At 42.9% G+C, this 27,826-nt stretch overlaps 1 protein-coding gene across 1 annotated transcript in view; it reads right to left on the minus strand.

Annotated features, from left to right (window-relative positions):
- Positions 1–26,995, minus strand: part of LOC145357055 (26S proteasome non-ATPase regulatory subunit 13-like) — a 43,582-nt gene extending 16,587 nt beyond the window's left edge. Inside the window, exons 1-7 of the mRNA XM_080210127.1 lie at positions 26,876–26,995; positions 26,157–26,235; positions 22,318–22,352; positions 20,577–20,632; positions 16,130–16,173; positions 14,885–14,971; positions 5,215–5,386 (exon numbers count right to left, since the gene is read on the minus strand). Coding sequence (XP_080066253.1) covers positions 5,215–5,386; positions 14,885–14,971; positions 16,130–16,173; positions 20,577–20,632; positions 22,318–22,352; positions 26,157–26,235; positions 26,876–26,976 — 574 coding nt within the window. The 5' untranslated portion in view covers positions 26,977–26,995. The remainder of the gene's footprint in view (positions 1–5,214; positions 5,387–14,884; positions 14,972–16,129; positions 16,174–20,576; positions 20,633–22,317; positions 22,353–26,156; positions 26,236–26,875) is intronic.
- Positions 26,996–27,826: the final 831 nt, after the last annotated feature.

Below are 27,826 nucleotides of genomic sequence, written 5' to 3' on the forward strand. Positions count from 1 at the left end.
GAAAATAACCACCAAGGCATCCACTATCACCTCCGCCATTTCTTTCAGAACCCTTGGATGCATTCCATCCGGTCCTGGGGACTTGTCCACAATCAGTCCCTCCAGTCTGTCGAGTTAAGATCTTAAGAGATGCAAGAGCAAGTCAATCTTTAATGAAGAGCGATGAGGAAATATGTAGTTTGGAAGGAATAGTGCCCAAAAAGGTGGTAATATGTGGAATGAGTAGTGTTCCACTTTGTAAGGCAAAGTTAGAGAGTCTGGTGAAAAGCAGTAATAGAGAAATTACCTTTTTCAAGGATACAGTTTACCTGGGTAACAATACAGCTGGATCATAGGTGGGAGTGATGCCTCCTGTGGTTGAAAAACCAGTGGAAAGTCAAACAACTGAGGTGTTGCAGGAAGCATATCCTGGGATGTTTTCTGATTGTGTGATAACAAGATCACAAAGTCACAGGTTGAGACAGGAGGAACAGAAATCAAGGAGTAAAAATAGAAGCTGAGGTTCAGGGTGAAGTACGAAGTGGATATCTCTAGTTTAGGAAAGCTGGCAGAATTACAACAGAAGGATGCAGAGATAAAGCAGTTGTATCAGAAACCATACGTTGAAGGGTTACATTAGGATGTTGTTGAATTTTGCTGTGCCTGTCATATATGTCAGGTAATAGAACAGCCTCAAGCTGCAATCAAACCAGCAACCTTAATACCCGTTCCAGCATTTGAGGAACCTTTCGCTAGTCTTAATTGATTATGTGGGACCCCTGCCTAAAATGAGAAGTGGGAATCAATGTTTGTTGGCCATAATGGATATATCTAGTAGAGGTCATTCCATTATGCAATATTACAGCTAAAAGAATTATAGAGGTGTTACTTTTTTTTGACTAGATACAGACTGCTCATGGAAATCCAATCAGATCAAGGATCAAATTTTATATTGAAGTTATTCATGGAAGTTATGGATAGTTTAGGAGTAAAACAATTTAAATTGACTGCGTATCATGCAGAATCTCAAGGAGCATTAGAACGGTAGCATCAAACTTTGAAGACCAGGTTATGGGCCTATATTAAGGATTATCCAGAGGATTGGGATAAAGGAATTCCATTTGTACTTTTTGCAATTTGGGAGGCACCTAATGACTCAACTAAATCCAGTTCATTCAAATTAATTTTTGATCATAAGAAGACCACTTAAATTGATCAAGGAGAAATTGGTGAGTCAGCATTCTGAGACTACATTGTTGGACTGTGTGTTAATCTTTGGGGAGTGATTAATGAGGGCTGGTGAATTGGCTACAGAGTATTTAAATGGGACACAGCAAGTAATGAAAAAGGGAGTGGATAAGAAATTTTTAAAAATCGCAGCAGTTTAGTGGGCCTTATTAAAATCAAAAGAAAATTAAATGAGGTCAATTCTTTGATTAGAACGTCGGTCAGAAGAAAAACCCATATTAATATGTGAAAAGGAACGGAAAGCAAAAGGAAGATATGTTATTTGATACAACTCAGTGTGAAGAAATAAGTGCAGATGATTCTGTATTTGGCAATCCTCAAATCAGATTGGACAATGAGAAAGTAATCAAAAATTGGGATAAATTACCAAGTAACCTTCTGGAGGAAAATCAAGATGACCTGAAAGAGTTATTACAATTATATAGAGCTATGTGGGAACAAACTGGGAAGTACTCAAGTAATTGTGCATGATGTAGATGTAGGAAATGTTGTTCCAATTAAGTAACATCTGTATACACTTAATCCAGGTTGGCAGTTTCAGAAGGAGAAGTTAACGTTTGCTCAGTCTGAGATGCAGCAGCTGAAAGTCTCGATCAAATACAACAAAGAGTTAGTGGGTAGTTACAAACCTCAGCTGAAGACAACATGAATAAGTGCAATATGAAACTGGTGAAGGCAGAGAAGGAGATCAAGCTACTAGAAGATGATGTGAATAAGGAAATTGAGCCAATGCAATAGATGCAGAAAGATTTGACCAATTTGAAGACTGTTCCTCAGTTCATAGAATCATAGAAACCCTACAGTGCAGGAAGAGGCCATTTGGCTCATCGACTCTGCACCGACCACAATCCCACCCAGGCCCTATCCCTGTATCCCTACAATTATACAGAGCTATGTGGGAAGTTGTTGAAATTAACTGTCAACAACAGTTCATCATCTAGGAGAAAAGTTTAAATCAATCAGCAGTCATATGTGATCTCAAGATAGAAATTGTGGAACAGAATAGCAATATGAGAGAGAAATCCCAACATCTGCAAGAAGAAAATCATAACCTGAAAGCTAAAAATGGGAGATGCAGGAAAGAATCGAGTGCATCATTTCACAGAACGGGAATTGGACTACTTGAGAGACAGACTCTGCCACAGGTTTGGCAGGCAGAGTTTGATGAGGTGGGTGGAGTGCTCTGGATTCTGCACTCCACTTCCACTGTTTATGCTTGACCCCTGTGTGATCCAGCCGATGGCACTTGGTGATTCCACTTCGTGGAAGCTTCTTCTCCATTTGTGCATTCTAAGGTAAGCAATTCCTGCGTGTTGATGCGGATATTGCAGTTATTTAGGGAGGCTTTCAGTGTCCTTGTAGCATTTCCTCTGCTCTCTGTGATTGCTTGCCATTTCAGAGCTCTGAAATGTTTCAGGCATGTGGACAATGTGGCATGTCCATTGCAGCTGGTCAAACGTGACTGGTGCCCAAAACTGGGGATATTGGGCTGGGAGAGAACATTGGTGCACCTATCCTGCCAGTGGATTTGCAGAGGCAACATTGGTGATAACTCTCCAGGGATTAGAGGTGTCTGCTGTATATTGTCCATGTTCCTGAAGGGCAGGAACCACGACTGCTCTGTAGGCCACGAGCTTGGTGTTTGGATTTAAGGTTCCTCAGGCATCCGAAGATGATTGCACTGGCACATTGGAGTTGATGCTGGATTTCATCATTGATGTCTGCTCACGCTGAGAAGGGAGGAGCTCCTGAGGTTTAGGAAACTATTCATATTGGCCAGGGGTTCATTTTGTGTGGCAGGAGTGGACTGGTAGAGAAACTTTGCTTCCTGAATGTTTAGTCTGAAGCCCATTCTCTCATATGCCTCATTGAGTGTGTCAATGATTATTTGTAACTCAGCCTTTGTGTGCACGCACACACAGATATCTGCATACTGCAGCTTGATAAAAGAATTGGGGTGGTCTTGGTTCTGGGCCTAGAGGTATCAGAGGTTAAAACTTTCTGATTGTTCGATAGGTTAGCTCCACTCCATCAGGGAGCTTCAGGATAATGGGGCGGAATGCTGCGAGGAAGATGAAGAAGAGCACTGTTGCGATAACGTAACCCAGTTTGTACACATATTGGGTCTGTGATGGTTCCACTGATGAAGATTATGGCTTGCAAGTCATTATCAAGCAGGTGGAGAATAGTGACTAATTTCTATGGCTGGCTGAATTTGAGAAGGATGTCCACAATCCCTCATGGTTGACAAGAGTCCTAGGCCTTTGCAAGATCAAAAAAGGCTATATGCAGAGGCTGATGCTGCTCTTTGCAGCATCTAAAGATCATGTCCACCGTGTCTCTCGATGGGCAGAAGCTGCACTGAGACTCAGCGAGGAACTCTTCCGCCACTGGGAGGACACAATCAAGGAGGATTCTCGCAATGACCTCTCCTCTGGCGGAGAGTGGGGAAATTCCTCTAATTTCCAGTCAGTCTTGTCTTCTTTCTTGAAGATAGTCACATTTAAGGCATAGTCAGTCCAGCAGTTATTGGCTTAGGTTATGGTGCGATTGATGCAGACATCTTTGCAGTCCCTTGCCTGATGATGATAGTCTATTAGGTGCCAGTGCTTGGAGTGGGGTGTGTTGCCATGAGGACTTCTGCTTATTCTTCTGGAGGAACAGGGTGTTTATAAGACCAGCTCATTCAGGAGGAGTCTGCTGCCATTTGTTTTCCCATCCCTTCCCTGCCTAACAAACTTTCCCAAAGGTTTGCATCCTTCCCTAGTTTTGAAGTCACTGACGAGAATCATTCATCTGTTTGTGATACGGGGCAGTGATTGGTCAAGGCTGGAGTAGGTGGTCTCTTTTGCCTTGTCCGTTACCTCTAGGCTTGGGACAAAGGCACTAATGTCTGCGACAGGATGAGCTGTACGGTCATGAGATGTTCGCTCACTGCGTGGGAGGGAATTTTTGGAGATCTGACCAATTTGATTTTAAATGGTGAAGCTGATCCTGTAGAGACAACACTCTTCTTCTGGCTTCCCCTTCCAGAAGGGAGTGTATCTGCCACCTTGTTCTTTAAGCTGCCCTTCTCCTGCCAGTCATGGCTCAGTCAGGGCGGCGATGTCGATGTTGGGATACGACTGTTCCCAGGCTTTGATGGCAGTGTGATGTTCAGTCTGTTGGGGTTGTCCATACGTGTCCTGACATGCCACATCCCAAAGGGCATTTGGGTGCATGGGATGGGGGTGGAGGTGGAGGACCACCACACGGTCCCAGTGGAGTGAGGTCTTGGCCTAGTGGCAGGGAATTCTAAGACAACTAGAGGGCAGGTTGTGCTTAAGGACGGGGACTAACAAACACACATCATCCAGCAAGCATCTGCCTGCCTCTCACTGACATCACTCTTAAAGGATGATGTTGTTTGTAGTGTCGGCCCTACTTGCATTGCTCCTCTCGCAGCCCCCTCCCCACCTTCCCCCCACCCCCCTTCCTCATCTCAACCTGTTGCAACCAATTAATTTATGATTTTCCTGCGAGGTCACTGTTATTTTTTCAGTTTATGAGCTCTGCCCACAAGACTGCGTGCAAGAATAATTTGTCTTACAGCAAACTGTATATTTGAAACTCTTAAAAATAAGGTGAATCAATGTCTTTGACTGCTGGATTGCTTCCATTTCATTCAAAGTCACTATGACCTGCCTGTGTAGAACAAGCTCTCTAATGATTTACCATGTCAAGACAATGAATTCACAGCAAAGATTCTGAAGATTCATAATTACACAACTTATTCCTCCACATGCAATTCAAAACCTGAAACGATGGTGAAAGCAGAATCTACCTTAGCTTGTATAAGATTTGTGGACAAATAGTTGAGAAGGAAACATTTTAAAGGAGGAAAGAGCAAGGATTTATAAAGATTCTCTCTAATCAGCTTCAAAATCAGCAGTCACGAAAAGGAGATAAACTGCAGAGTTACAAAATGGAACAGAGCTTGACACTTACTTGACAAGTCAGTGAGTTCAGTACAGCCAAGATACCGGAGAGCCTCCCTGTAGTAAGCAGCATGATCACCTACCACCTGATAGTAACTGCTGGAGGTATCATAGAACCGGCCGTGGACAGATGTCACTCCTGGCAACTTCTGCAGCATCTCGTCAACTTCTTCAATGATTTTCTAACAAACGAAAGCATCGAAGCAACAGCTTAGATTGGGAATATCGCTAAACAAAGGAAGAGATAATGATGTATTGGAAGACAGGCAGGAGAATCACACCTTTTACAACTGTACACTGCCCACAATTGATAATACACTGAAACCTGTAAATTACGGACATCTTTGCAGGGAGTGGGGGCCTAATGTATTTTGTTTTCAAAACAATCATTGTACACATTGCAAAAAAATACTTAGTAGAATTGCACTTCTTTGCCCAGTATCCTTGGTGTCAGAGAAACTGCTCTCTCCCTGGGAGAGAGCCTTGCAAATAATCAATCCCAGAGTCAGGGTGATTTCTCTGTTGTCTTTTACAAAATCCAAAACTGTCTCATACTGACTCACTGTGCCCATCTTAAGTTGTAAAAGAGCTTGGGTAAATTAAAAGCTGGTCATCATTTGTAATTTGCAAATGTGTGAGATTTCAGAGTGCCTCTGGTACATTTTAGCATGCAAGTTATTTGTGCCTCAATACGTTTCAATTTTTTGGCGAATATTCATTCATACAGGTTTGATGCACACACAAACAAAGATTATTATCACAAAATTCCGATCATCCCTGAAGCTCTCAGAGTATCAGAACTATTTATCTTTCAATGAGCACATTTTCACACAGTAACTGAACAGAATGTTCCAGCAACTGAACTCAAATACATTGGAGTGATTTATTTTCTGGAATTCGAGGAATTCTCAATATGTTCAACATCATTCATGCCTCTCGGTAAGATTACTGCCTTACAATTACACTGGGGGGATTCAAGTGCCACCTTCAGGAAGAAAGGCAGAATTAGCGCTTGTATAACACAATTTACATGGTTAAGGCACACTATAATACTTCATAGACTCTATATACTCTGGCAGAATTCACCCAAAAAATCTGAAGTGCTGTCCCCAGCAGGAAAACCCGTGAGATTTCCACTGGGAGGGTCAGTGCAATTCAGTTCGCAGGTCAACCACACTTACAATTACTTTTGGAGTGGGGACCCACAGATGCCAGCAAGGCCACCTGCTTGGAGATGAAGGCGCTGTTTGTAAAGGAGGTTCTCACTGGCGTTAAACACGTTAGGTCGCTCCCGCATGACTCTCCAACCCCACCCTGCCCAGGGAGATCTTGAGAATCACCCGTGTTTTTGAAGTGTAATCCACTGTGATGACTTTGTGCATCACAAAGATTCACAAACAGTACACAAAGCAATAGAGTTAGTTTATTTCAGAATTTTTGGTTCAGGGATAAATATTGATCAGGCCAGGAGTAATCTCTGCTCTTCCCAGACTGCTACAAGATACGTTACAGCAATCTGAAAGCAGCTTAAAGTCTCATTAGAATGATACTCCCTCAGTACAGCATTACAACTTTTGCATCCTACTTGACGCCAAGCTAAATTTACACCATAGATCCTCCCCATCACCAAGATTGCCTACATCCACCTCCATAACATTATCCATTTCTGTCCCTGCCTTAGCTTATTTCTGCTGAAACACTCCTCAATGCCTTAGTTACCTCTGCACTTGACTGTCTAATGCTCTCCTGGGCAGGCTCCCACCTTTCACTTCTGTTAACGTGAGGTCATCCAAACCTGCCAACTTTATCCTAACTCACCTCAAGTGTAAGATCATAAGACCAAAAGAGATAAAGCAAGAGTAGGCCTTTCAGCCCAATGAGCCTGCTCCACCTTTGAACAAGATCATGGTTGATTGGATTGTGGCTTTAATTCTACTCTCCTGCCTGCCTTGTAGACCAGCTTTTGTCCAACTCAGCCTAGAATATCTTCAATGACCCAGTGCTCTCTGCGGAAAACCATTCCAAAGATTAATGACTCTCAGAAGAAATTCCCCTCACTTCCAACTTAAACTGTGTCCCCTTTACTCCTGATTTCCCCACAAGGGAAACATTTTCTCAGCAATTATCCTGTCAAGAATCTTGTGTTTCAATAAGATCACCATTTATTTTCTAAACTCCAACCATTCCTCATTAAAACAACTCCTTCATCCCAGGACTCAGCCAAGTGAACAACTCTGAATTGCTTCCTATGCAAGTACATTTCTCCTGAAGCAAGGTGGCCAAAACCATCCATAGCATCTTGGTGTGATCTCACCAATGCCTTGTACAGTTGCAGCAAGTTTTCCTTCCTTTCAACACCACCCATTGCAATAAAGGGCGACACTCCTAATGCCTTCTTAATTATTAGCTGTAGCTGCATGTTAATTTTTATGATTCATGCACAAGGACACCCAGATGCCTCGATCACAGGAGCTTGCAGTCCGTCCCTATTTAAATAATAAATATTCCGCTTTTCTGGTCTTCCTAAAGTGAACAACCTTTTAATTTCCCACATCATGTCCTCCACCTGCAAACGTTTTAACCCAAATTTATCAAACACAATTTCCCTTTCACAGTCTTCCTGACTGTATTATGCCCTGCAACTACCCAAAGAAACAAAGAACAAAATCAACCCGGGAAACAGGCCCTTTGGCCCAACGAGCCCACGCCGCCATCTCAACACCACCAGTCCACCTCTCTACCCATGACCCCTATCTAATGTTTTATGGCCATCCAGATTGAGGGAAACTTATTTAGGGACAATTTATTACTGCCAATCAGCCTAACAGCACATCTTTGGGGTGTGGGAGGAAACCGGAGCACCCGAAGAAAACCCACGCAAGCACGGGGAGAATGCGCAAACTCCCACAGACACCGGCCCAAATCCATGTGTCTGCACAGCAATCAGCGATAGTCACTGAGCTGTCATCTTGCCCAGTATCTTGTCCAGTTTAGGCACACACTAATGACATGAAGCACTAGGCCAATCTCGAACAACCAAGAGCAGCCCCAGTACGACCCCCTTAATAATAGATTCTAGCATTTTCCAGTTGACAGACTTTAGGTGGTGGTTAAAATTCCTTGCTTTCAGTCTCCCTCCTTTCTTGATTGGGGATGTTACATGTGTGGCTTCCCAATTGCTGGCACCTTTCCAGCAGCTTGGAAATTCTGGAAGCTTACAAGCATTGCATCCATTATCTCTGTTACTACTTTTTTTTTACAAAAGGCTTTAATATGCAGACAATTAGGTCAGGGACCTTTCTTCCCATTAGTCTGTTCAATACTTTTTCCTTGTGATCATTTTAAGTTCCTCCCTTTGCTCCATGACTTTCTCATTTTTTAAGAACAAAGAACAACCCAGCACGGAAAACAGGCCCTTCGGCCCAATGAGCCCGTGCCGCCGCTTCTTCCTACACCTACCCTGCCCTGTGTGTATGTGAATGGAACCCCTAATGTAGCCAGATTCAGGGGAGAATAGTCTCAATTTGGTACACCAATCAGCCTTAGAGCACATCTTTGGGGTGTGGGAGGAAACCGGAGCACCCAGAGGAAACCCACGCAACCACAGGGAGGATGCGCAAACTCTCACAGACACAGGCCCAAATCCATGTATCTGCACAGCTAGCAGTGATAGTCACTGAGCTGTTGCGGTGCCCGTCTGCTGGTCCAGGATTAAGCATACACAACGACACGAAGTACTAGGCCACTCTCGGAACCTCCAAGAGCAGCCCACGCACGACCCACCGTGTGCATGCCCCTCGTTTGACAACAAGGTGGACCGACACCTGTGGAATAAAAAGACAAAACATTAACATGTAATACTACATTTCCGGTGTCGTCCCGAGGCTCTGACCCTATTTAATACCGTCTACTATAACCCTCCATCCCTGGTTCGCTCATGTGTCTATCTAAGTAAACCTTAAACAAGTCCAACGTATGTCTTCAACGGTTAAAACATACAAAAGACTCGTTTTCTTTGCTGTTTCCTTATTTTCCATAATTAACTCCCCAGTTGGAGTCTCAATGGGAACAACCTCACTTTAGCTACTCTGTTCTTTTCACTCACGAATAAAAGCTCTTACTGTTTATTGTTGTATTTCTTGCTTGTTTTCTCTCATACTATAAATTTCTTTTTTTAAAGACATACTTTACTCCTTTCAAAAGTTTTCTCAAACTTTCAGGCTGCCACTAATCTTTGCGGTGGCATATGCCTTTTCTTTCAATTTGATACCTTATGTATTTAATCACAGACTATGCATCATTCTCTTGGAGTTTCTCTCAATGAAATACATCTGTTATGAAATATTGCCTTAAATATCAGTCACTGCTTATCATGTTTAGCTTATTTTCATAGCTCACTTTCACAAATGCTAATTTCATTCCCTTGCAATTCGCTTTAAGACACTAGTTATAGACACACATTTCTCACCCTCAAACTGAAGGTAAAGTTCTTATGAGCACTCTAACCTAGAGGATCCTTTAAAACAAGATTATTCATTATTCCTGCATAAGAATACAAATTTGCTTGAATTTGACCGAACTCAAAAAATGACCATTATCTTTTCAAAATAAAAACCACTGAATCTTGCAACTTGCCTTTCACTGATAATGCGGTTCAAGAGAAACTAAAAACAAACAAACAATGATATTTCGGTGCTGTTAGGTCTTGCAGTTAATCTTGCCCCATTATGATGCTTGCTGGAACATGAAAGTTAATTGGTTTCTTGCACAAGTAATTGTTACAAGCAAATATGGATGATGCCTCAAAGTTGAGGATGGTATTCAAGGGAGTTGCAGAACTATTTATGGGAAACATGAAAAGGATAAGCAAAAGCAGTCCTGAGTATGCCATCTATGCAGAAACTATGGCAAGTTTTTGAAAAATTTGTTCATGGGATGCAAGCGTCGCTAGCTGGTCCAGCATTTATTGCCCATCCCTGAGGGCAGTTAAAAGTCAACCACAATGCTGTGAATCTGGAGTCACATGTAAGCCAGACCAGGTAGATTTTCTTCCCTAAAGGACATTAGTGAACCAGGTAGGTTTTTATGATAATGACATTGGCTTTGTGGTCATCAGTAAGTTCTAAATTCCAGATTTTTATTAAACTGAAGTTTCGCCATCTGCCTTAGTGAAATTTGAACTCCGGTCCCCTGAACATTATCTGGGTCTCTGGGTTACTAGTCTAGCATCAATATCACTACGCCACTGCCTCCCCAAGTCACTGAAAGTTAAAGGTGGGCTTTTACTCCATGGTAATTAGATAAAGAACTCATTATACTACTGAGCATTTTGTATTCAGCACTTGTATAAGACAGTACTGTCCTGTTAATACAACATCCAAATCCACCCCGAAAAGCGCATAGAAGATGTTGTTAAAAGACAATTGGTGCTCGAGTCAGACAGGTAACTCGGACAGTCAACTCAGATCAAATGAACTCAGGCATTGTTACCAATATAATATTTTGCAGCTTTATTAGTGTTCTGCTCTGGTTATAATTTTGAATCTGTTTAGTAAAGTTGGTCTTTAAAGCAAAACTTGGATGTTATTGTCATTTCTCATTAATTGCAGGTTTAAGATTCTTTAACCTGACATGCACAAGACTGAAGCCTTACTGAAACCTATATCAGAGGTCACCATGCAGATGACATAAGAACATAAGAACATAAGAACATAAGAAATAGGAGCAGGAGTAGGCCATCTGGCCCTTCGAGCCTGCCCCGCCATTCAATAAGATCATGGCTGATCTGTCGTGGCTCAGTTCCACTTTCCCGCCCTCTCCCCATAACCCTTAATCCCCTCTCTTATCAAAAACCCATCAACCCGCTTCTTAAAAATATTTAGCGAGGCAGCCTCCACCACTTCAACGGGCAGAGAATTCCAGAGATTCACCACCCTTTGAGTGAAGAAGTTCCTCCTCAACTCCGTTCTGAACTGCCCCCCCTTTATCTTGAGGCTGTGCCCCCTAGTCCTACTGTCTTTTTTGAGCGGGAAGAGTCTTTCCACCTCTATCCTATCCATCCCATTCATCATCTTATACGTCTCAATGAGATCTCCCCTCATTCTTCTAAACTCTAACGAGTACAAGCCTAGTTTATTCAGCCTCTCCTCATAGCTCAACCCCCTCAACTCCGGTATCAGCCTAGTAAACCTCCTCTGCACTCCCTCCAAGGCCAAAATATCCTTGCGCAGGTGCGGCGCCCAAAACTGCACACAGTACTCCAGCTGCGGCCTCACCAATGCCCTATACAGCTGCAGCAAGACCTCCCTACTTTTATATTCAATCCCCCTCGCTATGAAGGCCAGCATCCCATTCGCCTTCCTGACCACCTGCTGCACCTGCAGGCTGGGTTTTTGCGACTCATGCACAAGGACCCCGAGGTCCCTCTGCACCGTCGCCTGCTGCAGTTTTTCGCCACGTAAGTAATAGTCCTTCATGACAAAGCAGCCTTCTCGAAGGTCAACCCATGGAAAGCAACAGGCCTGGATGGGGTACCCTGACAAGCACTCAGATCCTGCGTGGATCAGTGGGCGGGGATATTCGCAGACATCTTCAACCTCTCTTTACAGCAGTCTGAGGTCCTTATCTGCTTCAAGACGACGGCCATCATCCCAATATCAAAGAAAAGCCAAGCAGCATGCTTTAATGACTATTGGCCAGAGGCTCTAACATCCAACATTATGAAAGTGCTTCGAAAGGTTAGTCATGGCACAAACCAATTCCAGCCTCCCAGATTGACTGGATCCACTACAGTTCACCTACCGCTGCAGCAGGTCCACAACAGATGCCATCTCCCTGGCCCTGCACTCAACCCTGGAACACCTATGTCGATTCTTATTTATTGACAATAGCTCAGTCTTCAACACCATTATTCCTACAAAACTCATCTCCAACTCCGTGGCCTGGGTCTTGGCTCCTCCCTCTGTAACTGGATCCTAAACTTCCTAACCCACAGATTGCAATCAGTAAGGATAGGCAACAATGTCTCCTCCACGATCATCCTCAACACCTGTGCTCCACAAGGCTGTGTTCTCAGCCCCCTACTATACTCCTTATATACTTATGACTATATGACCACATTCCTCTCCAACTCGATTTTCAAGTTTGCTGACAACACCACAGTAGTGGGTTAGATCTCCAATAGTAACGTGACTGAGTAAAGGAATGAGATAGAGAATCTAGTGAACTGGTGTGAGAATAATAATTTCTCCCTCAATGTCAACAAAACAAACATGATTGTCATTGACTTCAGAAAGCGTAGTGCCCCTGTCAACATCAACAGAGACAAAGTAGAAACGGTTGAAAGCTTCATGTTTTTAGGTGTCCAGACCCCCTATGCTGACACTATAGTTAGGAAAGCCCACCAACTTTCTCAGAAGACTAAGGAAATTTGGCTCGACAGCTACAACTCTCACCAACTTTTACAGGTGCACTATAGAAAGCATTCTTTTTGGTTGTATCACAGCTTGGTATGTTAGTTAGGCCACATTTGGAATACAGCGTCCAGTTCTGGTTGCCACACTACCGGAAGGATGTAGAAGCCTTGGAGAGAGTGTAGAAAAGGTTCACCAGGATGTTGCCTGGCATGGAGAGTATTAGCTATGAGGTAAGATTGAGTAAACTAGGGTTGTTCTCCCTGGAAAGATGGAAGGTTGAGGGGCGACCTAATAGAAGTTTATAAAATCATGAAGGGCATAACAGGGTTAACAGTTGGAAGCTTTTTCCCAGGTCAGAAATGATAAACACAAGGGATCACAAGTTCAAGGTAAGGAGGGCAAAGTTCAATACGGATATGCAGGGGACGTATTTTACACAGAGGGTGGTGAGGGTCTGGAATGCACTACCCAGTAAGGTGGTTTAGGCAGACACACTAGGATCATTTAAGAATTATTTAGATGGCCACATGAACAGACTGGGAATAGAGGGACACAAACAGATGGTCTAGTTAGGAACACATGATCGGTGTAGGCTTGGAGGGCCGAAGGGCCTGTTCCTGTGCTGCGTTGTTCTTTGTTCTTTCTTTGTTTATATGCCACAAAACACTAGTGGTAGTGTCAGGCATAGCACTAATGCAGCATGGGTATTACAGTAATCATAGATGACTTCAATCTGCACATGGACTGGGTAAGTTTCATGAGTACTAATGCTGTGGAAGACATGTTGTTGGATTGTGTTAGGGATGTTTTTCTAGAGTACATGTTGAAGAACTGACTTAAGAGCACGTTATCTTGAATCTATTATGCCAAGAAAAGGGCCAATTAATAAACTTGCTGTAAAAAAAACTGATTAAGCTGATCTTTCTCTGCACCCTAGCCATGTCTGTAACACTACATTCTGCACCCTCTCCTCTATTAACAGTGTGTTTTATCTGTATAGCATGCAAGAAACAATATTGTTCACTGCACCCCAATACATGTGACAATAATAAAATCAAAATCAAATTAAATATAATTTTTATAAAATTGCTATTGTTTCCTGTAGTTTAAATTGAAAGTGCATGGTCTTACTGCTTGTTCAAACAGAGGGTAAGCAGCAGATATTAGAAATTGAAAATTGATTTGACGAAAAAGAATAAGATATCTATAATGGAAGAAAGGAGAAAGAGGAAACATTTTCTGTTTCCTTTTCTATGGTTAGACTGCAAGATTGAAGTGTTGTCACCAAAACTTTGTCACCAAAAATGCTTGGAACTCGAGCAGTAGGAAGCTTGGCTCTCTTTGATCCTCTGGCATATGAATGTTGAAGTTTTAACTATGAAACCTAACATTTTAGTTTTATTAGTCATTTGGAAATGCAGCGAAGAACAAACAGGGAAAATGACAATTTATCTTTTCTGAGTAAGCATCTATCCTGTGTTTAGTTGATAACTATTCAGTTATAAAATATTGGAATTATTATGGTGAATAAACCTGTTAACTTGTGAAAACCTCTCATTAGGACAACAGTGCAATTTCGGTTATTATGTTAAATTTTGGGTGAATCTTCAGCTCCGGTTATAAGGTTCCTTGCACATAAAAGCTGCCAATTCAAATTTCTTAAATGTTTAATAATCTGAACTAGAATTTGAGACAATTCTAGTTGCTTAATCTTCTTGGTTGTTCTAAGAAAATCTTGAGTCATTTTTAAAAAATGCAAAGTTTAGAAATAATTGGAGTTTAACCTAGAATGTTTAGTTCATCTTCAATGGGAATTTTACTTTTTAAAAAGCATGCAGCACACAACTGAGTGAGAGAATGAGATTGTTGCACTCCACCTTATTAACAAGCAGAGATGTTAATCCTTTCCATGAGCAGCTCTCTTTATAGGGGCGTATGGCGACATTAAACATTAGGTTTGTCTGTCCAAAAGACAAACCTATTATCATCAGTACTAAAACAAACTAACTATATTCTGGAAAAGCTTGCCAAAATCAAATAAAGCAAATAAACCCTTTCCTCTGTTTGTCTCTCTCTTGAATGTGCTCTTTCAATCACAACCAGTATTTTCACACATCCATGTTAAAAACCTAAGTCACATCTCATTAGCAAAGCACTGATATTCCATTTCAAATTGTGTTGTTGACTCCCTGCCTAAGACAGACATTGGGCTTCTCTCCAGCTCTGTTCCCCTGCTACAGAATTCATTCCCATGTCCTTTATTACCTTGGTTTCCTGGAGGTCTCCAATTTTGATTTTAATAGCAGCAATTGCAGTCCTACAGAGAATCATGGCTTCATCATTACCCTTCACCTGTTACAGCAAAGACAAAAAGTTGTAATCAGTTCCTGGGACACTTCACGAGTGGCTTTGGGATGTCTCCAAGACCATTTTATTCCAGGTCTATTTTCTATGTGAAATCAAATTAGTTGATGTACATGCTCTGTAAACTTATAAAATATAGATAAATATAAAAAAATTCTCATGCTGACTGTAAACTCGTGCATGTTATTTCTGTCACTCCTAGGGTCTAATTTATGCTTGAGGTTTGGGCATTTGCCATTGTATTTAGTTTTTCAGTGTCACAGAAATGAGAGTGTAAGGTAAATCTTCACTTCTAGAATTCTAACTTGAATTGCTGGATAGATACCTGCCTATTCATAATCTCATTGTTCAGTTATGGATTTCCTAAAATTTAACCACTCACCTTCTCCCTTCCAACTTGACCTCTCAACAGTTCTATTTTTGCTGATTTATTGTTCCACACCCATCAACTCCAGTCTACAAGTCCCTGTGGGCCTTGGCTGCCTGACTGCCAATTTCCCAGCACAAATCCAAGAACCAGTATTTGAATCTCTTGGGATCCCATGGAACTGTATCCAAACCTGAACCACTCCCAGTCCCCATGGAAGCTTACCTAAATCTGACCAACTCAGTCTCTCGGGAACCATACCAATCTGTATGGAATGGCATCTAAACTTGAGCTATTTCCAGTTCCAATGGGAACTATATCCAATCCTAAGTCTCCATGGAATCATCATCCAATCCCAATTTCTGTGAAATCACACCTAAACACAAAAACGCATTTGTTTCTTTACTTGCCTCACTATCATTCCCTTTGATCCTGCACCAATCTTTATGCCATTTAATTTCTCACACCTTCCACTGTATCAAAGATCTTCCCTTTGGTTCACTTTCTATTACATTTCGAACTTTGTCCAGGTCTAATGAAAGTTTCAGCTGAAATGTTGACTGTTTTTCTCCCTCCACAACTACAATGTGACCAGAACATTTCCAGCATTTTGTTTTTATTCTGAATTTTTAGCTTTTGTATGAATAATTATTCTTGGTTCAGTGAACATTTAACACATTAATGCTTCAGAAAGCTTCAAATACAAGTACAAGTTGAAGTACAGTATAAATTGGACATTAAAGCATGAAAGCAGTTTAAGACTGCCTTCTTCACCTTACCTTCTCCCAGGTCTTTTCAAGAAGATTTAAAGCCATTTGTGCATCTGAGAAGGAAATATAAAGAAACCAAGTCAAGGTGCAAGTCTCCAACTTGCAGGGTGGTCATGGCCCTTCAACACTAACTCTCCATTCCATTCTGATGACACTATACACAAACTGATTCTACATATTTATGATGCAATGACACATTTAACCCTAAGTAAAGAAGCATCTAAAAAATAATTTGACACAAAGATCATCAGTTACCATCTACCTATGACAGATAATTCAGGGTTCAGTAACTCCACACACCTCCCATGCTGCTTATACCAACCCAACCTCAACTTGGGATCAGTGACCAAGTATTCTGTCCACATGACTCAGTGCAGGACTGGCCAATGCCTAATTCACCAAAGCATCAGGAATGGTGAGATAGTGTTTGATATTTACAGAATTTGCTGCCTCACTGCGCCAGGGACTGGGGTTCAAATTCTGACATTGGGTCACTGTCTGTGTGGAGTTTGCACACTCTCCCCTTGTCTGTGTGAGTTTTCTCTGGGTGCTCCCAATCCTCCCACACTCCAAAGATGTGCAAGTTAAGTAGATTGGCCATGATTTCCCTTTGGTGGCAGGGTAAATATGTGGAGTTACAGGGACAGATCTTGGGTGGGACTTTTACCTGTGCTGGTTTAATGGGCTGAACAGTCTCCTTCAAAACTAAGCGTTCTATGCTTCGAATTTAATGCACCTGCTGTGACTTCAATAACCGCACACTGCTACTGCCTCAAAAGCAGTAGGTAAAGTTTATTTATTAGTCACAAGTAAGGCTTACATTAACAATGCAATAAAATTAATGTGCAATTTCCCTAGTCGGCACAGTTCAGGTCAATGCACCTAACCAGACATTTTTCAGAATGTGGGAGGAAATTAGAGCTTCCGGAAGAAACCCACACAGACACAGGGAGAATGTGTGAACTCCACACACACTGATCCAAGCCGGGAATTGAACCTAGGTCCCTGGCGCTGTGAAGCAGCGATGTTAACCACTGTGCTATCATGCCGCTCTGTCTGTGCTGAGCTAACTGATCTTAGCTGGAGTTCTAAAACTGCTTCTAGCACTTCTGAGCTGAGGGGAGGACTGCAGTAGGAGTAAAAAAGAAATGCTTCAGGAACCCATGCTCAACTCTAATCCAGTGATCGTGCTTCATAGCCTGAGTTTTCATGAAGGTTCAATACAAATGTCCAAAAAGGATTAGTAGCTCATGCATGGTCAAGGTGTACATGAAAAGATGCATTGGATTGCTAAGTGTGTCCTAGGACAAAAACTGAATAAACATCAGCTCCTTCAGACAGCAAAGATCATGTCAAAAAGATCTTCTGGCTTATTTTCAACCTTTATTACTCCCAAGGAATGCAAAGCATTCGTCTGACTATACCTTAATTTTAAAATTCCCATTCTAGTTTTCAAATCCATTCATGGCCTTGGCCCCTCTCTATCACGCTAACCCTCCCTCAGCTCTTCTTGAGATATTGGTATTCTCCATTTCTGGCATCTTAAGCACCCTAGATTTTAATTGCTCTACCACTGGTAGGTCACACCTTCACTGGCTAGACCCTCAATCCTGGAAATATCTCCCAGAATCTCTCATTTCTCTAACTTCTATAAACAGCTCCTTTAAAACCTTAAATATGATGAAGTTTTTGATCATCTTTCCTAATATTTACATAGCTGGGCGTTAACTTCTTATAGAATTATAGTGCAGGACAGGCCATTCGAGTCTGCATCGACTTTCTGACAGAACATTTTACTTTGGCCCTTTCCCCCACCCTATCCCTGTAATCCCACACATTTACCATGGCTAATTCCATCTAATCTATATATCTTGGGACACTAAGGGGCAATTTAGCATGGCCAATCCACCTAACCCACACATCTTTGGACTGTCAGAGGAAACCCACGCAGACACAGGGAGATTGTGCAAACTGCAGGCAGTCACCTGAGGTCAGAATCGAACCCAGATCCCTGGCACTGAGAGGTAGAAGCGCTAACCACTGTGCCACCCATATTATTTTATTTGATAACACTCCTGTGAAGTGCCATGAATAATTTTACTATGTTAAAGGTGCTATACAAATCTAAGTTATTATATTAGATTCATCCTTGTGCACACAGAATTTATCACTTAAAATAATGGGACTCAGCAAATTGATAGCACAATGAATTAAGGCAGTGGTCTTTCACCTCCACGATTTGGTTGTAATTTCACAAGGCTCATGAAATGGAAGGCTGTGTGTTGGCTATGAAATGACCTTGCATCCAGTTCATATTAGACATAGCCCTACAGCAAAATCTGTCTCCTGTTTGACACTAATTCACAATGAGAGGATGGCTGATGTGAAAGATCGATAAATTTCACATTCATGCAACAAGGGACATTCAAGAGTGGAACAGTGTTATTGATGCAGAATAGAAAGACTTATACGCTGCATGTGACCCATACACTGCAGCTAACCTAGGAGCACTGAATGCTGACACTACTGTTTGCAATAGGATCTACTAACTATAACTCCTCAAACTCAAAAATATTTTGTTTTAAAAAAATCAGGAACAGTATTATACAATATTGTAATAAACCTGGCCATTAAAACTTGGTCTCTAGTCAGCATTATCGAATAGGGATCACTGATTGGATATACAGTGCAGTTGCAGCGATACTCCTGATTTCAGTTGAAAGCACCTCAAATAAATTTGTACTACATTTGTAAATGTACTTCACATACATATATGTACAAATGTCTACTAACAGCCAGTAACCAAGGAAACAAAGCACTCAATGAACAAAAATGTTGCCCTTACACATAGTGCTGGAAAATCTCAGCAGATCCAACAACATTGGTGGAGAGAGAATAGAGCGTTTCGAGTCAGGGCGACCCTTCATCAGAGCTCAAGTAAAATGTTGCCCTCTCTGCTTTTCATCTCACTTTGTCACCAACAAGCAAACTCTGAAGTTCACAGCATCACACTAAGGGATCATTGCAGACCAGGATGCAATGTTTCTTTACTCAGAGAATTGTAAATCTTTGGAATTCTCAACCCCAGAGATTACAGTCATTCCATCAATGAGGATATCCAAGGCGGGGAAGATAGACTGTTGATTGCTTCAGAAATCAGAGGATATGAAGAGCAAGCAGGAAAATGCAGGTGAGACAGAGATCAGCCACAACTGTTCTGAATGATGGAGGTTTAATGGTCTATGCGGTTTATTCCTGCTCCTATTCCTTATCTTCACACTCATGCTCTGTGCAGAGACCACATGGCCAAAAAGGGTGCCTATTATTCTTCTTTCAAAAATACTTACAGATCAGAAATGCAACAAGGCACACATGGCCAATTATTGTGAATGGAACTGTGATCTAAATACGGCAGGAATTCTTACTGAGGGCCCTGCCTCTGAAACAGTGAACTGCACACAAGACAGACAGACAATATAGTAAAATTAATACACAATGACATCACACGTTTAATGGACATTCCTAGTCCAAAGCAAAGCCTACTGGAATTCTGAAGAAATACAGCACAACATACATTATACGATGGCCTGAATTTTTCAGTTGTCAGCCACATACACTTGGTGGGTTTAAAATGTGGCCAATAAACTGGGCAGCCAGTGCATAACTCACACAGGAAAAAGCTAATCGCTACCAGGAAGGGTAGGCGCTGACAAAAGGGAGAGTGCGGGCTCACACTTCTCCCTCAGGGTACAGCCGCTGCAGACCTGTACAAAATAAATTAGGATGGAAAAACTATGCAGAGAGTGTCTGGGCAGTACATTCAAACACAAATCTTAGTCCCCAAACATTACATTTTATTTCAGCCTGGACAGTTTATCGTGCCCTGGGTCGAGATTGAAGCTAAACTTTTGGTGACAGTAAAAACAGAAAGGCCACGTAAAATTGAGTTTAATGGGCCCCTCAATGCACTAAATTGCCAGTTTAATTGTCAGTGTGCACAGTTCTGACGAATGCATGCAATCATCAACTCAAATACTGTGTGAATGCAGGGTGAGTCAGTACACGTGCCTAACATCTTTTTGCACAATTTCCTGCGCTTCTACATCAAATGCGTACTGCTGAAGCAATACAAAATTCTGGCCACTAGCTTAATATCCTCCATCTGCAGTATCATCAGGCTCCCAGTATATTGAAATCAAAGAGTAACACTACTGCTTCTTATTCTTACTTAAGCCTGAAGTGGTGCTGTACTTCTCTCAGCTTGTTAAAACAAACAGCAAAAGCACATTCCATTCCATCCAACTAGCTGTGGACTCCACTTCACGGCAAATTGTCAATAATTCAGGACATTTATACTGTGATCATTAAAATATAGGGGGCAACCATACAAAGGGGAGGCAAGTCTTTAAGGTAAAATATAAACCAACAGGACAAATTGATACATTAAGAAACATACCATTCATCTGACGAACCACACGCAGAATAATTTCCACCAAGGACAATGGGTTTATTCTGGGTAAGAGAACATTTAATCACAGAATTAGTGCTATAATAGTGAACCTACTGGATACAAACGTTCCAGAATTAATGGAAATAAAATCATTGAATTGGCCACAAATCAATCCCTTGGCCATTTTGCTAAATGCTTGCACTCATGTGAAAGGCAGCTCTCAAGTAGGCATCAATTGGCAGCATCAAGCGTACACTGAGTATACCCTGAAGTCAGCTGCAGTGGACAGTGCTGAACTAGCATCTCGGAATTTGCGTTTTTTGTGGAATATGGATTGTTTAAAGTTTATTAGTCTCACAAGTAGGTTTACATTAACACTGAAATGAAATTACTGTGAAAATCCCCTAGTTGCCACACTCTGGTGCCTGTTCAGGTGCAATAAGGGAGAATTTAGCATGGACAATGCACCTCCCCAGCACGTCTTTCGGACTGTCGGAGGAAACCCACACAAACACAGGGAGAACATGCAGACTCTGCATAGTGACCCAAGCCAGGAATTGAACCCAGGTTCCTGGAGCTGTGCTAACCACTGTGCCATCCATTTGCATGAGGGCATGGCAGCCCGGGGACGGGAGGGGGTCAGGGGAATGCCAGGTGAGATGGAGGGGGTGGCGCAGCAGGGGAACGCAGCCATGAGGGCGCGGCAGGGGCATGACAAGGAAGGAGGGCAAGGCAGGGGCACAGCAGCGAATAGCAGGAGCAAAGCAGGGCATGGCGGCGAGGAGGAGGAGCGAGGCAGGGGAATATTCTATGAATGGTAGGATTTTGAGAAGCTTTGAGGAAATGAGTGTATGCCCACAGTCCCTGAAAATGGCTGGACAGCTAGACACTGTGGTCAAGAAGCTATCTGTTGGCAAGAACAGAGGGGTTATGCTGGAATATAAGCCACCATTGGTGTGCTGCATACAGGAAGGACGTAATCACGTTAAACAGGTGCAAAGTTTTGAGCATGTTGCCAGGAGTGGAGATCTTTAACTTTGCAAAGAAATTGGATAGGCTGTGATAGTTCTTTGGAACAAAGGTGGCATTGAGGAGATTGAATTGAGGCATATAAAATTATGAGGGGCTCACATACAGTAGAAAGGAAAGATCTATTGTCCATCCAAACAGCACCATGGGACCACCATCACCACATGGACTGCAGTGGTTCATGACAGTGGCTTACCACCATTTTCTTAACAGCAGCAAGGTACAGGCAGCAAATGCCAGTCTTGCTTACCATGTTTAAATTGCAGGAATGGATAAAAAGCACTCAAAGCCTGAAAAGATTTAGGACAATGGGAATCTATCCAAAACAATAACGGGCACTTCCTTTCTTCCAGTGTCCAAGTATTCCTAGCACTGTTTACTTTGATTATTAAGGATGCCATGTTATAGCTGTCACATTCACAACTCCCTAGGTGACCTTTTTTCATTGATTCTAAAAGGTCATTCTACTTCCATTATATTTTAAACATAGGTGAATAGCACAGGCTAGAGTGTGTAAACACCACTCCATTGTGCACCAACATTGTGCAGAGTCCTATTAATTCTCATCAATGCTTCTACTCAAGAACGTAGACTCCAAGGGTCTAAACTCAACTCAATTTTAGAACATCTAGAAAAACAGATCTTATGTTCCAGATCTGATAAATCAGACCTGTCTGCAATCAAGTCCCATGCCTGCATGACCTTGCCAAATGCTTACCTATGCTCAAAGTCACTTATGAAGTGTTCATATAACTGCAAAAGATTAGAAAAAAGCAGTGTTATATCTGGAGCACACAAACGTGGTATGAAAGAATGTTACTGTTCTGTAGGCAGGCTTGTCACAGCCAGTCATATTTATACAATCATTGCTTTTATTTGTAGTTACTAAACATCAAACATCGATGCTTTATGACAGAAAATGCTTGTAATAATCAAAAACTGATGAAAAGCAAACAAAATGAAGTCATTCCAATCTGCAAATTTGATTCTGCCAACAGGCTATGTTGGTAGTGAAACTCAAATTCTCCTTTAAACATCATAAATCAGTCTTTTGCTGACTGTTAGTCAGTGACTAGTGGGGTTCCTCAGGGATCTGTGCTGGGACCCCAACTGTTCACATTATATATTAATGATTTGCAAGAGGGAACTAAATATTATCTTCAAATTTTCAGATGATACAAAGTTGGGTGGAAGGCTGAGCCATGAGGAGGATGCAGAGATGCTTCAGCATGATTTGGACAGGCTGAGTGTGTGAGCATCTGCGTGGCAGAGGCAGCATAATCTCGATAAATGTAAGGTTTCATAGCAATAATAGGAAGACGGATTATTGCTTGAATGGGTGTAAATTGAGAGAGGTGGATACTCAATGAGACCTTGTGCATCATTTGCTAAAAGTAAGCACGCAGGTACAGTTTGCAGTAAAGAAGGCAAATTGTATTTTGGCCTTTATAGCGAGAGAATTTGAGTACAGGGATAGAGATGTTTGGCTGCAATTATCTAGGGCATTGGTGAGGCCACATCTAGAGTATTGTGTGCAATTTTCGTGTCCTTATCTGAGGAAGGATGTCCTTGTTATAGCAGGGGTACAGTGAAGGTTTACCAGGCTGATTCCTGGGATGGCAGATCTGTCATATGGAGAGGCACTAAGTCAGTTCAGATTATATTCACTGGAGTTTGGAAGAGTGAGAGGGGATTGCATAGAAATTCTAATATGGTTAGACAGGATAGATTCAAAAAGAATGATTCCAATGGTGCAGAATCCAGTTTGAGGATTAGGGTTAAACCTTTTAGAACTGAGGTGAGACATTTCTTCATCCAAACGATGGTGAATGTGCGGAATTCATTACCATAGGATGTGGTGAGGCCAAAATGTTGTCTGATTTCAAGACGAACTTAGCTCTTGGGGCTAAAGAGATCAAGGGATATAGGACGAAGGGGGAAAAAAAAAATCAGGATATTGAATTCGATCATCAGCCATGATCAAGATGAATGGCAGAGCAGGCTTGAAGGGCCGAATGGACTACTCCTTCTACTTTGTGTTTCTATCAGTAACAACTTACAATGCCTTGAAAATAGCAAAATGTCCCATGGCGCATAACAGGAGCATTAACAAAATCTGACACCACATCACATTAAAAAGCTCCCAGGAGAGTCAGAAGGATAGGTTTCAAAGAGCATATTAAAAGAGGAGAGAGACAGAGATGTGGAGAAGCTCAGAAAGAAAAATCCACAGCTTAGAGCTGTTGTAACTGAAGGTACTGCCAGCAGTATTGGAGCAATTAAGTCACGGGCAGCAGAGCTGTAGGTGAGCACAAAGTTGTATAAGTTGGCAAATGGGAGGTTAGCCAAGTATTAAATGGTCCAGTTTGGAGATAGCAGAGACATAGACGAAGTTTTCAGCAGCAGATAAGCTGAGACAAAGTTGGAGTTAACAAATGTTGCAGAGATACAGCAGGTGGTCTAAGAGGTGGAGTGAATATGTGGTCGAATGTTCATCTTAGGATCAAACCAAGGTTGTGAATGGGTCAGACCCAGCTTCAGAGGGTTGCTAGAGAGAGGGATGGTGGCCAGGGGATAGAGCTTGGGACCAAATACATGACTTCATTTTTTTATTTATAATTATAGTCATGGAACTACTGAATCCCTGCATTGCAGAAGGAGGCTAGTCAGCCCATCAAATCTGCCCCGACCCTCTGAAAAAAACTTCCCACCCCGCATCCTCGTAACCCTGCACATTTACCACGACTAATCCATCTAACCTACAAATCTTTGGACAGTAAGCAGCAATATTAGCATGACCTATTCACCTAATCTGCACATTCGGACTGTGGGAGGAAACTGGAGCATCCCAGAAAAAAACCCACACAGACACTGGGAGAATGTGCAAACCCGACACAGACAATCACCCGGAATCAGAATTGAACCTGGGTCTCTATCACTGTGAGGCAGCAGTGAGAGCCACTGTGCCACAAAAATGTCAGTTCACCTAATAGTGAATGTCAGAGAAGGAGCTTGACAAATCACTAACAGTGGAAGGGTCGAGAGGGGTGATGGCAATAGAGACAAGAGTTGGGGGCGTATATATGGCACCAGACATTCTTTTCTTCAAATGATGTCAATAAGGCAGATGAGAAGTGGAATGGATTAAGGAAAGATCTCTTGCAGGGTGCAGACAGGGTGGGGGAGACAGTGCAGGAACAGAAGTCACTGCAGAAATTACACTGGCTACAGCTGGATAATTAAGAAAGAAATCAGTTAAATGCAATCCCACCCAGCTAGATGGAGTTGGAGAAAGATGTGGTCATCCTCATGGTCAACCATGCTGAAGATTTCACACAGGTCCAGAAGGATGAGGAAGGATATCTTGCCATGGTCACAGTCACCTACAATGTCAGTTGATAAGGGCCATTTCAGTAGTGTATAAGAGTGGAGACCTGATAGAAGAGAACCAAACATGAAATTGCAGGAAAAATTGGCAAACAAAGCAAACTGTGGCTGGAGGCCTACGTTACTGTCTGACCCACCCACCAGTACTCATGCACCCACCTAACACCATCGTGTCTGTGAAGCACCTTGGGATATTTTGCTATGTTGTTTAAATGTTGTGACCTGGCTATCATTTGATCAAAATGTATGAAGAAATCAAAAAAAAGATTTATGAACCAATCTATTTCAAACATTAGCTAACCAATCAGATCAATGATGTAGCAGACGTCTAGACAGTTTACACGTTTTGTTTATACTGCCTACAACACGTAGGAGAAAAATCACAAGGATATACAGTGCTGTGCTTTTCACAGTCTGACACTGCAGAGCTTCTGCAGTAGAAAGGGAAAAAGCATTCCAGATAGTGTTGCGGCTGTAACAACTGTGAGGCTTTATTCCTAGCTTCCAATTTATTAATGGTCAATATTTATCTGACTGTGAGAAACAATGTTGGCACAACATTTACATGAAAAGCCTTGTCAGGGTTGTAAGGATGGAGAAGGTTACAGAAATAGGGTGGGGTCAGGCCATGGAAGGGTTTAAACATAACGATGAAAAATTTACACTACGGGGATTAGGAGACTGGGAGCTAATGGACGAGCAATTTTAGAAGCCAGGAAACACTTGGTTAGACACTCAAGACCATGATTTAGATTGGCACTAGCTAACTCAAGGTAAAAACACTTAGATCAGGCAGCATCTGTGGAGATAGGAAGAGAATTAATGTTTCAGGTCAATTAATGTTCAGGAGAATTAATGTTTCATCATTTCATCTGATGATCCACAATGTTACCTATTTCTCTCCACAGATGCTGCCTGGCTTGTTGACTACTTGCTGTTGACTGTTTTTATTTCAGATTTCCAGCATCTGGAGTATTCTGGTTTTTGATTATGGGAAAACAGATACTGTGACAGTCTAAGGTTCTGTAGATCCAAACCTATAACCCCATTTCAAACAGGGACGCTAAAAACTCCAACTCTAGTCCACCCATTTCCACAATAATCTTGTTGATGAAACATTTGCTCTGTGTGTCCCTTTGAAGGCTTGGCCTGACATTTCAGCAATCCTACCTGCAGCAAGTTATCACCAGAGGGGAAACATGGAATCAGTGTGAACTCCAGCAGCTCCACTGTCAGCTGATGCCAGAGCCTGCATTGAAAGCAGAGGAAAAGGTTACTCTTTCAGGAAATTGCAGAGATTGTAAAATGCAGAATGAAACAGAAGGATGTATGGCAGCCTATCTTCTTGGAATGAACAGTTCCATAGGAAATTGGACGGGGTAGGGAGGAGGGGTGCAACAGGGCAGTGGCAGTTTGGGGTGCAGAGTGACACTGCAGGGCAGGGTGACAGTGCAGGATGGCAGTAGTGTGGCAGGAATGGAGGCAGTGCAGGTGGCAGGTTGGCAGTGGGCATGGAGGTCAGGGTGGCAGTACAGAATGGCAGAGGGCAGTGGGGGGCACTGGGGTGCAGGGGGGCAGTGGGAGGGCAGGGGCACAGCAGGCAGGGGGCACTGAGGAAGGGGACTGGGGGCACTGAGGAAGGGGACTGGGGGCACTGAGGAAGGGGGCTGGGGGCACTGAGGAAGGGGGCTGGGGGCACTGAGGAAGGGGGCTGGGGGCACTGAGGAAGGGGGCTGGGGGCACTGAGGAAGGGGGCTGGGGGCAGTGGGGAGGGGGCTGGGGGCAGTGAGGAAGGGGGCTGGGGGCAGTGAGGAGGTGGAGGCAGGGGGAGAACTGCAGCCATGTGGTGCTGAGACCAGACGGGTCCCGGACTCTCTCTGGGCGGGTACCTCCTGTTGTAGAAACTCTCCATCCGCTGCCAGCGCTCGGCGCCATCGCTGTTGTCCGCCTCCTGCTGCCGCCTCAAGAACCCGACCGGATCCTTCATCATTCCGCTGCCCACAGCCGCACTGCACCGGGCCCGCCTCTGTAACCATGGATACCGCCCGGCCCGCCTCGACCCCGCCCCCGGATCACCATGACCCCGCCCCCAAATCACCATGACCCCGCCCCCGGATCACCACGACCCCGCCTCCGACCCGCCACGGCACCGCCTCCATTACCATGGAGACCGCCCTGGTTCTGGACCCGCCCCGTTCCCATTACCATGGAGACCGCCCTGGTTCCGGACCCGCCCTGTTCCTATTACTATGGAGACCGCCCTGCTGGCATGGAAACTGTCAATGAAGATCTCTGGAACCAGTCGGAGAAAGATCAGGCCATTTGACCCCTTTCATTCTGCTGCCCCATCCAAGGTTATCGTCCACAACCACTTTGCTGTCCTATCATTGTACTCCCTCCCATGTCTATCTAACCATTCAGCATTACCACTGCTGAATCCTAACAACATATGAGGCAGTAGACCATTCAGCCTTCATGGCTGATCTGTTTGCCTTGAGTTCCAATTCCCATCTACCCCAGATACCTTTGATTCCCTTACCTAATGTCAATCTATCAATTATAATCCCCCCACACCACCCCCCCCTCAATATTTTCTGATTACCCTTGTCTTCAGCTCTTCCAAGACTCATGCAGACGCAAAATGTTGCCTCTGTTCTCTCTCCACGGAGGTTGTCAGACCTACTGAGATTTTCCAGCATTTTCTGGTTTTGTTTCAAATTCCAGTATGCACAGTATTCTGCGTGTATCTATCTACTTATAAATATGTATCAGGGCACTTTCCAAAGCTGCTACTTTTCCTTACATATATCCATCCTTAATTGCCCTTGAAGAGGTGGTGG

Source organism: Carcharhinus amblyrhynchos, chromosome 22, assembly GCF_965287045.1.
Source record: "Carcharhinus amblyrhynchos chromosome 22, sCarAmb.v2.hapA, whole genome shotgun sequence".
Taxonomy (NCBI): Eukaryota; Metazoa; Chordata; class Chondrichthyes; order Carcharhiniformes; family Carcharhinidae; genus Carcharhinus; species Carcharhinus amblyrhynchos.